This window comes from Cornus florida, unplaced genomic scaffold (assembly GCF_030987335.1).
Source record: "Cornus florida cultivar Cherokee Brave unplaced genomic scaffold, ASM3098733v1 CherokeeBrave_3.0.0_Hap2_Chr09, whole genome shotgun sequence".
In the NCBI taxonomy this organism is placed as follows: Eukaryota; Viridiplantae; Streptophyta; class Magnoliopsida; order Cornales; family Cornaceae; genus Cornus; species Cornus florida.
In genome coordinates, this window is record NW_026775579.1 from 65,772,249 (window position 1) to 65,785,646 (window position 13,398).

The window sequence follows — 13,398 nt, forward strand, 5'->3', positions numbered from 1 at the left end:
GTCTATAAATAGGTAAGGGAGTCATTTGTGGCCAACAATTTCAAAAGTGAGAGTGAATAATTCACAAACTGTGTGAGTGTGCAAGCCGTGAGGAGAGTAGCATGGTGACTGGAAGAGTGGAGAAAGTAATTAATTCAGTTGTTTCATTACGTTACTGACAAAGCTAAAAGCAACATTAGAATGTTGAACTATGTTTAGAGTAGTTCAAGAAGCCAACAAAAAGACCCTGTATACCACAAAAATGTTCCTAACTGAATGCCCTAAATGTATCTTAATTTATATATGGGTTGCTTTACGTTTTATCTTAGTTGTAATATTTATTGGATTATATTGGTTCTGTAATACCCATCATGTGATGGCTGCAATGTATAATTTCTCATTGATTACCGATTCAACTCTCTTTATTATTATTATTATTATTATACAACAATTACTCATTACTCCTAGAAGGTCCACTCTTGTATAGTTGTATGTATCCCACTTCCACCAGATCTATCTGGGCTTTATTCTGAATGATGGGAGATTTTTTTTTCATTGTAGCATATATGAGCAAATCTCCGATAGTTACTACATCTCTTAATGAGAATTTGAAGATCTCTGTAGAGCATGTGAATTCATGAGTTCTACATGTAAGGAAACCTAGATAAAATTTGGTTTTCTGCCATTCTTCACCCTGCTTTTCAAACTATTAGACTAGTGCAATTATGCAAACATAATGCTAGAGACAATACCACTGTAATATATGTGGGTGTTTGCTTCACCCGATGGTATGATTTCTCCTTCAAATGAGATGTTTAGAGTTCGAGTCCCGAAATAGGTAATATGTGGGTGGCTTAAACTTTCAGGGAAAAAAATGGAGACCATGGGTAGCCCCATAATAGTTCTAATAAAAAAAATATATATATATTTATCAAGACAATCGATTAGTGTAACAATTATAATCAGGTCAGCTCAAAGTTCTAATGGCCACACTATTCAGCTCAAAGTTCTTATGGCCGCACTGTTTTCTCTTTGACCAGTCACTAGATGAGGAGTTGAAACAGAAAGAAGTTCAATACATTCAAAGAGTCAATATAAAGTACAGGTTCAGAAAGAGAGCATATATAATGAAACAATAGAGACAATACGATACAAAACCGGAGAAAAAGAGTTACCGGAACACGAAGAAGCAAGCCCGTATGACGCTAGATCCGTGGGAGCCTCAAGATTGCCCAAAACAGGGAAACACTGCAAATGAAGGTGCCTTGTTGAAACCAGCTACCAGACAGACAAAACTACTCTTCGTCATGCCATGAAACCTTTTTTACAACAACAAAAAAAATTGATTTCATTACTGTTATTTCCAAGAAGGATCACGTGAAGGATTGAGAAGTCACGCAAGTACCTTCAACCTGCAACATCACCCAAATAACTTACGTGTTCATGATAATCATTAATCAGTTGACATGGCTCACAAGGCTTAATCAAATGTACCTGAATACCTCACCTCATCTGGGTACACACCAGTCATTATTGGCACCAATATCAGAAACCAGAACATCCACCAAAGTAGCTTTGCTAGATTTGGATTTGTTTGCTCGCCTCTTTCTTTCTATGGATGTTCTCATTCTCAAAGTAATTTTTTGGTTTATGAACGCCATAAATTTGTCTCAACCCCCAAATATGTGATGGTCAATGGACGGAGAAATTCAGAATTTAGACACACTTTCTGCCATGCAGAAAAAAAGAGAAAATGGGCCTATGACACATTTACCACAAAAAGATTGGTACAAAATAACCAAAAGTTGCTCTTTGATTTAATGCCCCCTCAATCTTGTAGATTACATTTCTTTCCTGTGCCTGGGCAGTTAAGGATGAAAATCTGGTTCAAGTACATCTTCAAATAATTTGGTTCTCTTGAACCATATTTGACTCTCATTAAAAAAGATATAAAAATGAATTTTCCTGTATGATTTGTATCAGTTATTGAAGACAACCTTATCGAGATAAAGCGAGCTTCTATTCAGCATTACTATTCACCCAAATTGGAGAAAGTCAACTGGCGATAAAGAGAAACGTTCTCATCATCGTCATCAAAATCAAGATCATCCTCTCCCTCGTAATCCAATTCGACGATGCTTCTGTTGTCAACATATATCTCCTCTGCATCAGAAATCTGAACTTGGGAATATTGTCCTCTTACAGGCAAATCATCTGACTCTATCAATTGTATCTCTGATTCTATTAAAGCCTCCATTCTAGCCCGCTCCCTGTCTCTTGGGTAGGTGAAATAGAGGAAGGCGTAGAATACACAACAGAGTGCCATCGGAATTCCTATTGCCACGTAAAGTGCTTTGGCCAATGAAGCAGCATTCCCTCTGTCCGTTGAAATATCTTCAGATTCTTCAGGAACTGGTTTATATCCAAAAACATGCTGGGCCAGTATACCAACTACTGGGGGAGCAAATGATGATAACGTGGACTCCAAAGATCGATCCAGAGCATAGATACTTGTTCGGGATTTCTCAGGCACAATCTCTGCAAAAATTGGACTGTCTACACCATTATCAAAATACTCGATTGATTATTCTGTTTTCCAAATAAGTTATTACTTTTTCACTCTATATACTACAAGGGTTATTTTAGGATCCTATTTCATAATACCATTTTCTGTTTTCTTTTCCCATTTTGGTTCTCTGAAATACCATTTAACATGATGAGCTAGTGCATGACTTCTTTTATATATATATATCCCAAATAAGTGTGCATGAGCGACAAGACTTTGATAAGTAACAATATGTATAATTCAGATCTCATAAACATGAGTAAGCAGAGGACAGGAACAGATAAAAGATGAGTTGAGATATTTACTTGTTTGTAGCTGGACCATTCCAAGATATGCAAAACCCCATTACGAACAAGACTAAGCCATGCATGACTGATGTGGATGGATCATTAGGTAGAGCCAGCAGAAGTATTGCTGCAAGAGGGATGGCTGATGATGAGCTTATCTGTGATAGCATTATCCTGCCAGAATTTGGAAGCCGCTTCGATAGAATATCCCCCATCCTACCCCCAAAAAGTCCCCCAAGTGAGGCAGCAATCACAAACACGGCCATGAGAAATGCAGTTTTCTCATGAGTGAAGCCACTAAGCTCTAACCACATGGGTGCAAATGCCAAAGCTGACCAGGGGAATGAACCAGTGACACCTTGTGCCACAATAATCTGAAAGGATGAAATCTTAATAACTGATTTGGCTTCCTGAACCAGGTCTTTCACCTTTGACCCAAAGGATTTACTTGGGTCTTGATTGCAAGCTTCAGTTCCACCATCTGGAAAGTGTGGATCATTGGCAAAGAGCCGAACTAAAATACCAACTATGACACTGATTATTCCAACGAGATGAAAGGAAATTCTCCAACCAGGAATGCCCATAAGTGTGGTTGGAGCTATCAATAAAGAAAAAAATCCACCAATGATGGATCCGAGGTTGCTGGTGAGCTGGAGCCATCCAAAAGCCATACCACGGTGGTGGTCATCAGTTGAGTCAGCTACAAGGGACTGAATTGCAGGTGCAACAATGGCAAGTCCAATTCCATTCAAGGCTCTTGACATTGCCACCTGATCAACAAAATTGAACTTAAGGGTGAATATGACAACTTAGTAGTCCTAAGGACAATTAGTATTTTACCACACTGCTCAAGATTTCTAATGCATAATTTGGGTAGAGACATGTTTTTCATTTTCTTTTACACTTTTGCATTTGAAAATTGCAGTTACAGCCATTGTTTTAAATAACAGCTGTTGCAACAGCCGTTAGATAAATAAAATTTTGGTTACATTCCCGTTTGTAATGGTGGGTATTTATTTCACGGCTCTTATGGCAACATAGAAGCCAGTTTCGACAGTGACATAAACCCAAAACTTTCGTTCTCTTCCATTTCTTCCCCAACTTCCAGATTTTTTCCACTCCTGAAACTAAATATAATCTATCAGAGTTCTAAAATACAATATCTAAGATCAAAGTTCATTTGATCTATAAATTTTATTTAAAAAAAAAACATTAATTACTCATCCTTTCATTTGATTTAAATTTATTTTAACAACAAAATTATTGTTTGACATTAGATCTACAGACACTGTTAGTGGGTCTTGTTTGGTATCGGTTGATCAAACTTATTGGTTGGTTTTCAATTTTCTTCAAGGGATAAGTTGTTTCCAACATGATACATCTTTTATAAGTATGTGACATTGGGACTCGAATGTTTATGCCATTGAGCACTATGTTTTTTTATGCTTTATCTAATAACTTTAATATATTTTCATTTTTAAGTGATTTTTTGGTCATAAAATTAGTAAGCACTTGTCACCGACTGCTAAAAGTTCAGTTTACATGCTGCTAATCATATTAAATCATTTTTAAAATACAGGAAAAAAATTAAAAGCCTAAATTTAAGGATTCTGGGGATTAAAACATGCATACTGATACATTTTAGTGAGAATTGAACAAGGTTGAAAAAGCTTATGGCTTTGGTGACCGTTGCCATTACGTAACTCTCATTTCACCTCAAATCTGTTGCACCACAACTAAATCATTACAGCAGCCATTAACATTATGTAAAATCTTGGTCACAGCAAGTTCTAAGTTCCTTTACCTAGAGCTAAACAACTATCTGGAACTTTGAATCTTGTGCTCGTTTCATGCATGGTTAATTTCTTCTTGTTCGTTTTGATACAAGCATTTAGATCAGGGAAAGACCCAGAAAAATATATAAGGAGGGGTGGCCTATGTTGTGAGGACGATAGTGAGATTATTCTGTAATTTCAGTGGGGGCAAATTGAAATTTTTATAGTTATTTAATAAATAAAGAAAGGAAACTATAGGTATTAAAAAAAAAAAAAATCAGTGGGGGCAATTGCCCTCACTGGATTACAGGTAGGTCCGTGCCTGATTTAGATACTGCAAGAAATTGAAATCATTCTATTGCATTGCATAGGACATATCAAATAAGTCTAACTTGCTTAGGAGGGTATTTGTGTTTGCTAGCATTAGTGAGACATCGTAGGATTATAAATATACAATACTACTTCATGTTTTGCTTTCACTTCACTTATTTTGATGATGCCAATTGTCCAAATACATCATGAGTACACAATTTCATCCATTAAACAAAGTTTTTTTTTTTTTTTTTTTTTGGTCCTAGATTTAAAATTCGTCTCAATTATGCATATTTCTTCCAAATAAAAAATAAAAACTACTCCTTATGCCCATTGATTTGAGGCATTGCCATTTCTCTGTTTACCTCCCATTCTCAAGTGTGAGTACAATTAGCCCCTAACTCAGTAGGACAAGCTGACACCCACTAGAAGTTTGATTTGTCTTACAAAACCATTTCAGCAGGTTATCGTCGCTCTTTAACTTAAATCCCCATGTATTTATGGCTAATGACGTTCTTTTAAGCTTCTAATTAGCTTCAACTACGAAATCATCTCTCCACATCAAAAATGTTTTTCACACTTCCCATTGAAACACAATGAGCCTTAGCAAAACAACGTCTAGAATTGTGCAAACTTTTTGCAACATTTTGATAAAATTTCTTAACTTGAAAGTTGATATTTATGTATTGTTAGGTCACCTCCCCAACACTTAAATTGAACCTAACAAGTATTCCAACACTTAAAAAAAAAAATCATTATTTTAATATCTTAAACCCTTTTTTTGTTGTGCTTAGGTTGGCTCCATTTTTTCTAATTCAATCCAAAACCACCCAAAATTAATAAACAACACACATTTATATTAGTATCAATTATATCGATTGGACAATTATCAAAACTGACATACATGAGTCTCAACAATTCAATTAACTATGTTAAAAGTACAATGAGAAAAAAAGGGGTTGAACCTGGAAGAAGGTGGAGGAGAAGCCGACGAGGAAAGTGGCGGCGGCCCAGAGGAAGGCTCCGTAGGCTATGACATGGGTCCGGTTGTGACTGACGGCGAGGTAAGCGGCGAGAGGATAGCACAACGACTGCACAATCGACCGGAACAGGGTGAGTGAGCCTAGCCTAGTTGGGTCGGCGTGGAGTGCAGCACCAATTTCCTTGTACACTCCCGGCAACAGAGATTCGTCTGCCCTTTCCATAATCCCCGCCAGGTTCACCAGTATCAGGGTCACCGTCTCTGGTTTCATTTTCTCTCCTTTTCTTGCTCACCAAACAGAGGGTTGTGTTTGTCTTGTTCTGACCGGGGGATTTGGGAGGTCAGAGAAGAGTTTGAGTCAAGAATCGTAATTGGGAGAAATTTCGGATATGCTGTGTGACACGTGGTATACAAGGTCATCTTGGGTCCCACAAGGCCACAGGCGGGGGTGGCAAGCGGCATTAGTATCGTGTTGATATAAAAATATTATACTAAATAGTTAAACCCAACCTATTTAATAATCATGTCAAGAATTCTTAACAAACAGGTAAAAGTGGTAACTCGTTTAATGACCTGTTTATCAAAATGAGACATTTAATATTTAATCAAATATTAAATAATATAAAAAAATTTGTCACCATAAATAAGGTTTATGTTGAAATAACTTCACTATTCAGAGTAATTGGGTTTAAACATGTAACATGTTACATAGATCATATTCACGATTATTACATGTGTGAGTTAAATGGGTCATAAACGTGTTACATGGGTTGAACCATTCAACCCTAACCTAACACGGTTAAGTAAACGGGTTAATCGTGTCGACCCTTTTATGACCCAAACCCGTTTATACTAAACTCAAATCCTTTTAACTCGTATCGCATTCATGTCGTATCGTAATTTGTCAACCCTAACCACAGGACGAGAAAATCTGCGTTGCTTCATGAGATGAATGGTTGGCATGAGGATTAAGTAACATATTGTTACAGGGCACGTCAGATTTCCATGGAAATGCTAAGAGACACAATCCTATCTCAAGTTTTGTGTGCATTTAAACGGTTTATGATTTAAATTTAACGTTGTTCACTTTCATTCTAGAATTTGCTCTTTCTTTTATTTGAAGTGACTTAAGTTATAGTATATGTAAATAATTTAAATTTTTGAATCAAATTTTGAAACACTCAAACCATTATAGTTGACATTAGAGTCAAACATATTTTTTTCATATAGTGTCTTGCCAAACATCCCATCCAAAGGACTTCGAACCCACATTAGCTGCTAGCAATATGTATGTGACTTGCTAGCTACGTTATTAAGTGCTTAGTTATAGTGTTTTGTTACTGGTTGTCCACGGTATAGGTTAACCATTATTTATTATTTTATTATTTTTTTGGTCTATTTTTTCTCCACTTGTCTGAATAGGATTCGCAATGCAAAGAATAATGTAAATGTCTGAATAAATTTGATAATAAAGAAGTTTAACTATAATATTGAGTAAAATGTAATTTTTCATATATTTTTTTGTGATGAATAAAATATTATTTTTAATTTTTTTGTTTCTTATATATTTGTTAACAAATTTTGAAGGAAAAAAAAAAATCCAAAAGGCAAAGAAATAAAAATAATATATATTTTTTTCAAAAAAAAAAAAATCTGAATCATAATTTTTTTTTTTTATACAATAAAAATAAATTACATATAAAAGGAAACAGTAAAGAAAAAAAGAAAAAAAAAAAAAAAAAAGGTCATTGCAATTTTTATATTTTCAGGCTTCATTGCACAATTGCTATTGCTAGCATTCACCTGGGCCTCGCCGTTTGCCAGCCCCATACCAATCATTGCGCTAGCCCCTCTGACTTCCCAACTGGTAAAATCAACTTTACACCGGGGTCATGTATGTAGTTCAATAGTATAACCTGCTTATCCTCTTTAAAAAATAGGATAAAAGATAAAACATGTGTACGAGAGTGTATTCCTTTTTTTTATATAGTTATTTTTTTCTTCTCTTTTTTTTTTTTTTTTTTTTTTTTAAGTTAAACATTTAATTTTCTCCTCTTCTCTTTATGTCCATATTATATTTGTCTTCAGATTATTGTTTGTCCATCTCTTTTTAGTTTTGACATTAAACTCTTTCTTAATTATAAAAAAATCACCTTTATTTGTTCTTTTTAAAGAAGATAATATATTAATTGACAAGTTAGTTAAACACACTGTACCTTCACATCCTCCCTCAAAACAAGAGGAAATAAGATAAAAACTCAGCTTCAGCCTTCCTAATCAGATCAAAAACGATGGTTTAAATTTAAAATTTGGAAATGGTGATGATATCATTGATAGGATTGTATCTTATTCTTAATTAGGGAAAGATCCGGCTTTTAGCAAATGGAAAATGATGGGAGACGGATTTCGTATCTTTTATCATTATAAACAGAAAAAATAAAAAAAATTAGCTTAATAAATATTTTCATTTAAAATTGCTCCTATTTTCTATTCAATTATTTTTGTCACCTAATGTACCACAGAAGACATTATAAGTTTGAGAAACATTAGGTTTTGAGAAACATAACACAACGTTTTGTCTCCTTACTCAAATTTCTAAGTTGCCTTATTAAAAATGGATGACTGCAAAAAAAAACTCTCTCTGTTATCGATGTAGTGTAAAATAGTCTATATATAACCTAAAATATTTATATACTATTGCAAAATAGTCCCGGTATACTGTAAAATACCCATATACCATATTTGGTGCAAATAGTCCTTCAAAATTTTAAATAACCATAATATCCTCGTTTCTGTAGGATAAATTATTAAGTATAAATTCCGAGCCCATATAAAATGATCATTTTGTCCGATTACAAAGAAATTATATGTGAACTATCGTGGTACTCCCCAATGAATGATGAACGGCAACAATAGTAGAAGCCAAGGCTTGACCCACGCGGCAACCAAGGAATTCGACTAAGACGCATAAACTCATCGTCGTCGTTGAGGACCGACTCCACTCACCAGACTTGGTCGATCGATCTATTGCCACTGTCCAAAAACAACCAGTTTTGCGAACCGATTTGAAGGAGTTGATGGCAAGTTTGATCGGCCCGTCGCCGATGATAAGATCTTGAAGAACTTTTGGTGACTCATTGACTGGAGGAAGAGAAAAATATTGAAAGAAGTTTTGGATTTTTTTCAATCTCCAGAGGGAGAAAAAGCTACAGAGAAGAGAGAAGGAATCGACGGCTACACTGCCGTGCGGAGTGGTGCTTTCAGGTCTGTTATGATGGAAGGATTTTTCGCCGACGTCGATGAAGGAGTTGGCGTCGCCGGCACAGTGGTGAGAGGCGAAAGTCTGGTAAGCGTAGATAGAGAGAGTTGGGAGGAGAGAGAATAGGGAATGTTGATGTGTAAAGATTGTTGCTAAAAAATCTAACATGGCAAAATATTAGTGGCCGGTACGATAAATGAGATGGTGGGTTGCTGGACCACCTAATAATTTCTAACAAATGGTTTAGGGAGGTTATGCATATCATGTGAGGGGCAAAATTGGAACAAGAAGGGTAAAATCGAATTTTCAGATATACTTTTTACCAAAAAGTGGTCATAGACTTATTGGAACCTTTTTTTTGACTTATTGGAACCTTTTTTTGAATATTGTGGACTAAAATGCACATGCACATTTTTAAAAGGAGGAATTCATTATGCACATGACCTATATTAAAAGGGGTTTTCTACGCTTAATCCTATTAAAAATAATTGAATATCATACCAAAAGAAAAAGTTTTATTTAGAATGGAACAGTTTTAAAAAGGATTAAGTGTAAAAAACCTCCTGTAATATAGGTTATGTGTTACATCCCTCCTTTTGGAAAAGATGTATTGAAGTCCATAAAATTCAAAAAAGATGTAAATAAGTCCCTGACCACTTTTTGGTAAAAGTTAAACATGAAAACCTGATTTTAACCTTTTGTTCCCTTAATATATGCTCGAAATTACTTTATTTGCCCTTATTATATATTACTGTATTTTATTATAAACACAATGGGTAAGCTGGGTTGAAGCTTCACTGAAGAGTTGAAGGTATAACGAGAGACCCATTTTTGGTGAAACTTATCCAACGACGTACCCAATGGCGAAACTCCGGCATCATCTCAAGCTTCGGTAAACCTTCAATCTCCAACTATGCTCAAACTTCTAATAGCATCACAGGTCCGACACCATCACAGATTGTCCATGATCGACGCGGCAAGACGTACCATCTCGACAAAGCTTTCCGGTCATCTTTTTCAGCGAGTTCTCCTCGGTCCGTTCTAGCTTCGATGAGCACCAACCCTCAATGATGAAACCAAGAGAAGCTCGGCAACATTTCAAGTGAACACAACCAGCTCCATGGATCCGCAAGTGTAGCCGTCCAGTTTTGGCGCTCCTTGCATTACCGGTGCAGTCACTCTTGTTCATCGGCGCAGTTCCCTCTTCTTTAGAGCCATCCTTGCATAGACGCCGATGTTCCAAGCTCATCTTCATCACCGTTAGTAATTTCAAATAGAGTTCAGCGCCGACATCCTTGCTCAGTTTAATACACTCCGTCGCTAGTAAGTTCAGTATACTCCATCGCTGAACTTGCCATCTTCCTTGTTCGCCGGTGGATTTTTCATTGCTCGTTGCTGAGTTCTCCTTGCTGTTTTGCCAGTAAGCTCCTTTACCGCAGTTCATCATTGCTTGCCCCGCCCATCCTCACTAAAGTCAGTGCTTGCATAGCCGCTAGATCCTTGCTCTTTGTTTTTTACTGTAACGACCCGAACCCGAGGGTCCGAACAGTAGCCGGGTCCTTACCCAAACCCGAGGTCAACTAGGGACATGATCGTCTTTTCTTAAGTAAACACACCACTTGAACTTCATTCCATGGTCCACAACACTTTAGCTTAGAACATCACAGGGAGAGACACAACATACAGGTAAAATAGGTGGCTTCAGCCGGTTGGCAGCCTTATGTCGGCCGGCTGATGCCTCAGGATCGATCGGCTGACCTATAGAGTCGGCTGGCCAAAACAGTGCTAAAACCTGCACCCTCTCGGGACTTTTGAAAGATGATCTCTCGGGCGGCTGGAGATGGGGGTTCGGCTGACAAGGTTCGTCGACCGGTTGAAACAACACTTCCAGAGACCCAACTCTCTATAATGACACCAAAATGCTCTATCGGTCGGCTGACTAACCTTGTCAGCTAGCCGACAGGCCCTGCTATGCTGTTATAGGAGACAAACTACTTACCTAACTGGGCTCGTTATGTGCCGAACTTGATAAGCAATCAATCCTAAATTCACAACAAGACACAAATAGCCATCTACAAACACATATATCATACACTTCTCAAAATGAAATCCATCCCTTTCCCATTTAATACAAAATATCAATACGGTTATAATTACATCAAAAGACTTTCAAGATATTGCAGTTCCATTACAAGATTACACTTTACAAAACAAATACATTTTCAGGGAATTGCTTTATAAAAGAATAGAATCAAGATGCAAAAGACGGCAAAAATAACTTCAAATCTCTTCAAGCTTGTGGTGGATCATCATCCGCCACTTCTTTCATGTGCCCTGAAGAATGTTAATAATGGAATGGGGTGAGCCAACCGCTCGGTAGGAAGTGTTTAAGACACACCTCTTATGAGCCCGTGAACCCACATAAAGAACAGAATACAAGTGGACAGGATCATGCCTCGAGAAGCAAGTAAAACAATAATAATATCAACAAATACATACACAAGTCATCTGACTACCAAGTGTGCAAAATATGCTAATGATATGCGATGCCATTCAATTTCACTACCCATTTCCGAAACAATACCGTTTCACCTTTCCAAATCGTTTGTGCAATCCAACCCAAAGAGACTCTAAGGCGTCACGAGAGGAGGATTGGCTAACTATCCACAACCACAAGGCAACTCCAAAGCGTCGTATCCGGCCTAGGTAGCTCAACCATGCTAGGTTCTCTCCCTAGTCCGCTTTAGACCACACTAATGCTGCGGACCATTAGGCGACTCCTAGGCGTCCGGTTTTCGCAAAGACTTTTCAAAAACTTTTTCTCCAAAAACAAATCCTTTTGCTTTTTTTTTTTTTTTTAAAAAAAAACACTCTCCCCTTTTTCTTTTCCCGATGGAATGCATGAATGTTCCATACTTCACAATTTCAATATTAACAATGAAATCTCATGTAAATCAATAATTCTCAACAATATACACATATCTCATACTTAAATAAGCAATTTAAACGTATTGAACAAATCAAGGCATAAATTGAATAAATTTTCATCACATCAACTCAAGGAACATGTAATTGAGCCAACTATTCATATATTTCACATTATCATATAAAACCCTAAATACCATAGGTCCAATAATCAAATTAAACATGCTTATAAGCAAATTTAAGGAGGAAAATTCAGTAGGGTTAAAAAAATTGTGGGTTAGAATACTCTTACCTCAAATTGAAGAAAAAATTCCAAAAATGCCTAAAATTTGAAATCCCAATTGGTGGCTAAACGAATAATTGCTCCGATTAAAACGAAGATCTCGACGAGCTCTTCAACTTTGCCTTAAGTGACAAAATCAAATTCTCAAGAGATGAAGCTAGATCTTGGCTTGTAAGTTGTGTAGAAAAGAAAAAGAAAAAGAAAAAGGAAAATAAGAGAGGGAGAGAAAACTGACGAGGGAGAGTGAGAGATTATGGGTTTGTAATGACCTAAGGCATTATAATGGCATAAAACATCTAGTGGGCCCCACAATTTAAAAGAAATTCTTTTAAACATTATTATTTATGTAATAACTAATTTACCATCACATAAATTAACATATAGCCATGTAAATGAACATAAAATAATGAGGCATGAAATGTAATGGACCATTGACACAACTCCCGTGCACAACAACTCTGGTAGCAAATTCCACCTGGGACTTCCCAACTTGAAAAGCAGAAAAATGCCGAAATGGCAACCAATGCATTCCCAAGAGTTCTGAACTCAAGGAAATACCCCAATCAACACTCTAGCACACTCGGCACATCCCGCGATGTCCGGCACTCAAAACAAGAAATGACGAAAATACCCTCAAAAGATTAGAAAATTTCAAAAATGGAAAATGATAAAAATCAGAAACATTACATTTACTACCATTGCGTCTTTTGTGACTATTACAATTGTTGTTTGCTTGCCACCGGCTTTGTTTCCCCCATAGTCATCCCCCCACTGGTCGTCCCCGTTATGTGACCTCCATGCTCTCTATATACGTTATGGGTTTGTTACTCATTTAGGAACAATGATTCTTGTTTGGCAACAGAAAGTGCATGATTCTAGTTTTCGATCCAGCCCAGAAGTTCTACATGATTCTAGTTCGACGAAACCCAATTCTCACCGGTGAGCCCCCGAGCTACAACAAGCAGTTTTGGTGTACTGAAGCTTGACAAAGGTATAACAGGAATTATTTTCTTTACACAAATTGGACAAA

The 13,398-nt window shown here is 36.7% G+C and overlaps 1 protein-coding gene across 3 annotated transcripts; it reads right to left on the bottom strand.

Annotated features, from left to right (window-relative positions):
* Positions 1–1,763: 1,763 nt before the first annotated feature.
* On the bottom strand, positions 1,764–6,263 carry LOC132274180 (uncharacterized). Of its 3 annotated transcripts, none has more exons than XM_059775381.1 (3): positions 5,885–6,263; positions 2,851–3,602; positions 1,764–2,531 (listed from the first exon to the last, which is right to left on the bottom strand). In XM_059775381.1, exons 1-3 carry the CDS (start codon positions 6,170–6,172, stop codon positions 2,012–2,014), a joined length of 1,560 nt encoding a protein of 519 aa, XP_059631364.1. In that variant the 5' UTR covers positions 6,173–6,263; the 3' UTR covers positions 1,764–2,011. The 3 variants fall into 3 exon arrangements, with proteins under 3 accessions (XP_059631364.1, XP_059631367.1, XP_059631365.1); XM_059775384.1 differs by having other exon boundaries at positions 2,355–2,517; XM_059775382.1 differs by having other exon boundaries at positions 2,355–2,535.
* Positions 6,264–13,398: the final 7,135 nt, after the last annotated feature.

Coding starts and splice junctions, on each gene's coding strand:
- LOC132274180 (XM_059775381.1), bottom strand. CDS start 6,172: ATGAAACCAGAGACGGTGACCCTGATACTGGTGAACCTGGCGGGGATT. Junction 3,603..5,884: donor TCTCCTCCACCTTCTTCCAG/GTTCAACCCCTT, acceptor TTTGTTGATCAG/GTGGCAATGTCAAGAGCCTT. Junction 2,532..2,850: donor AATGGTCCAGCTACAAACAA/GTAAATATCTCA, acceptor TGGTGTAGACAG/TCCAATTTTTGCAGAGATTG.